The following is a 2,988-nucleotide window of genomic DNA, read 5'->3' as shown; positions in this document are numbered from 1 at the left end:
CATGAGCTCTGGACAGGAATAATTGGAAAGGAAGGAGTGGGAAAAGCCAACTCCAACGGAACTCTCCTACTTGCCAAATGCGCCGAACACAACTTGGTAATAACCAACACCTTTTTTCGACAGAAAATTCGGTATAAGGTCTCCTGGCAACACCCAAGATCGAAGCACTGGCATCTCATTGACTACATCATCGTAAGATCCAGCGATCAGCAGGACGTGCTTCTTACCAGAGCTTTAACTGGAGCAGATGAATGTTGGACAGATCATCGCCTCATCACTTCCATCATGAAGATCAAACTCAGACCAAAAGTGAAACACCATGGCAAAGCAGACAGCGTAGAAAAAAAAAACAAAAAAACAATGTCGATGCCCTGCAAGACCCCGGAACTCGTGACATCTTTCAGCAACGCTTGCAGGTCAAACTCCAGGACAAGACTACTAGTTATCTCGTTCAAGAAGACTGGAACCATTTGAAAGAGGCCATCATCACTACTTGCGAAGAAACCATTGACCACAAAAAATAAATAAATAAATAAATAAATAAATAAATAAATAAATAAACGTCATGACTGGGTCGACGACAATGATGAAGCTCTTAAACAACCGATTGATAAAAAAAAAAAAAAAAGGAAGCTTTCATCGTCTTCCAAAACGATCCAAAATCTGACACCAAACGAAAGAATTACAGGGAGTGCAAAGCTACAGTTCAGAAAACAACCCGCACCCTGAAGAACCGGTGGTGGTGAGAAAAGGCGTGTGAGATTCATTAGCTAGCAGATGCCAATGCTGTAAAGGAAATCTATGGACCATCTACACACGGGCAAGCTCCTTTAAAGAGTAAGGACGGTACTACCATCCTAAAAAGCGACACCGAAATAGGAGACAGATGGAAAGAACATTTTGAAGACCTTCTCAATCACAAAGATGCTATCAACAGAAACGTGCTCAACATGATCCCAAAAGAAGCAAAGGAAGACTCTCTTGCTCAAATTCCATCCCTTGACGATGTAAGAAATGCCATTAAGGCGATGAAGAACAACAAAGCAGCAGGCCCTGATGGAATCCCAATCGAGATTTATAAGTTCGGTGGTGATGTAATCCAACACCAGCTCCACCAACTCCTGACCAAAATCTGAACCAATGAAAATGTGCCATCAGATTTCAGAGATGCCAACATTATTACCATCTACAAACGAAAAGGAGATAGATCTGAATGCAGGAATTACAGAGGAATCTCTGTTGGCAACTGCAGGAAAGCTTCTTGCACGTATCCTGAACAACCGCCTTAAAATGTTGTCTGAGAGAATTCTTCCTGACACACAGGCCGGCTTCAGACCGACGCAAAGCACAACTGACATTATTTCTACTCTCGCCAGCTGCAAGAAAAATGTCGTGAGCAACACCAACCGCTCCACATGGCTTTCTTCGACCTTTCCAAAGCTTTCGACCGTATCTCAAGAGAGCTTCTTTGGGATGTCCTTGCCACATATGGATGCCCTGATAAGTTCATCCGCATTCTCCGACTCCTTCATGACAACATGCTCGCCAGAGTCCCCCTGAACAACGGGAACAGCTCTAAGCCCTTCAAAGTCACCTCTGGAGTAAAGCAAGGCTGTGTGATAGCACCAACTCTCTTTACCATCTTCATTGCAGCAATTTTGCATATCATACGAGATGACCTTCCACCTGGTATTGATATCTCATACCGTACGGATGGTAAACTACTTAATCTTGCTCGCCTCAACAGTAAGACAAAAACTATAACAAAAACCCTGTTGTAATTCCAATACGCTGACGACAACTGTGTAGCAGCCCTCAAAGAGGATCACCTCCAACAGGTACTGAATGCTTTCTATCATGCATACACAAAGCTTGGACTGAGCATCAACATCAAAAAGACTCAGATACTTTACCAGCCTTCACCCAGCACCCTTCGTGATCATATACCAACAATTCAACTTGGTGGAACATCACTGGAAAATGTAAACAACTTCTGCTACCTTGGGAGCCATCTTTCACCAAATGCCGATCTCAGTGATGAAATTCAACACCGTCTGAAGAGTGCAAGAACTGCCTTTGGCAAGCTCCGAACGAGAGTCTTTGGGGATAGGGACATCCAAAATGACACAAAACTCATGGTTTATAGAGCCGTTGTTATCCCAACGCTCCTCCACGCGTCTGAGACCTGGACCCCTTACCGTCACCACTTGAAAACGCTTGAAAATTTCCACCAACGCTGTCTTCGGAAGATCCTTAACATCAGCTGGGAAGACAGAAGGACTAACTTAAGCATACTGCAAGAAGCAAAAACTACCAGTATTGAAGCCTGTACCACCAAGAAACAACTCAGGTGGAGTGGCCACGTTGTGAGAATGTCTGACGATCGCCTTCCCAAGCAGATCTTCTACTCCCAACTCACGGATGACAAGCGTACAAGGGGAGGCTAGAAGAAGCGTTTTAAGGACGTCCTCAAATTAAATCTAAAAAAAATGTAACATAGATTACAACAACTGGGAGGAAACAGCAAGAAATAAACCCCTATGAAGAACCACCGTCAAAAAGGTCTGCACAGCATGTGGAAAAAAGAAATCGTCGGAAAGAGCGACAACAACAGCCACGGCCAGCACTTCCTCCCGGAACTGTATGTCCGTACTGCGACCGATCTTTCCAGGCACGAATCGGTTTCATTAGTCACCTTTGCACACACCAATAATAACTCACGAAGACCATCTTCCTCGACCACGAGGGATAGCCGCGACGACGTCAAGAGTAAAGGAGGAGAAGGAAAACGTAAACTAGGTATTAAAGATAGTTCAAGAGGATGAACAAGAAACAGGGAAAGAAATTGAAGAAATATATAGGATGGGGAAATACAAAATATACAAGACACCAATTAAGGTTAAATTCGGGTCACAAACGACAGCAGAGAATGTCTCATCAAAACAGGGAAACTAGAAAAAAGTGATCAGTATAAACAGGTATGGATAA

General features: G+C 43.6%; 1 protein-coding gene across 1 annotated transcript in view; it reads left to right on the top strand.

Annotated features, from left to right (window-relative positions):
* Positions 1–2,447, top strand: part of LOC143027905 (uncharacterized) — an 18,405-nt gene extending 15,958 nt beyond the window's left edge. The window contains exons 3-6 of the mRNA XM_076189553.1: positions 1–336; positions 795–1,094; positions 1,377–1,716; positions 1,810–2,447. The exon at positions 1–336 is cut by the window's left edge and continues 368 nt beyond it. Of these exons, the coding sequence (XP_076045668.1) occupies positions 1–336; positions 795–1,094; positions 1,377–1,716; positions 1,810–2,447 (1,614 nt within the window). The remainder of the gene's footprint in view (positions 337–794; positions 1,095–1,376; positions 1,717–1,809) is intronic.
* The last annotated feature ends 541 nt before the right edge of the window (positions 2,448–2,988 follow it).

This window comes from Oratosquilla oratoria, chromosome 1 (assembly GCF_046742065.1).
Source record: "Oratosquilla oratoria isolate Oo_2021 chromosome 1, ASM4674206v1, whole genome shotgun sequence".
NCBI lineage: Eukaryota > Metazoa > Arthropoda > Malacostraca > Stomatopoda > Squillidae > Oratosquilla > Oratosquilla oratoria.
This window is presented reverse-complemented; position numbering and strand designations above follow the sequence as displayed.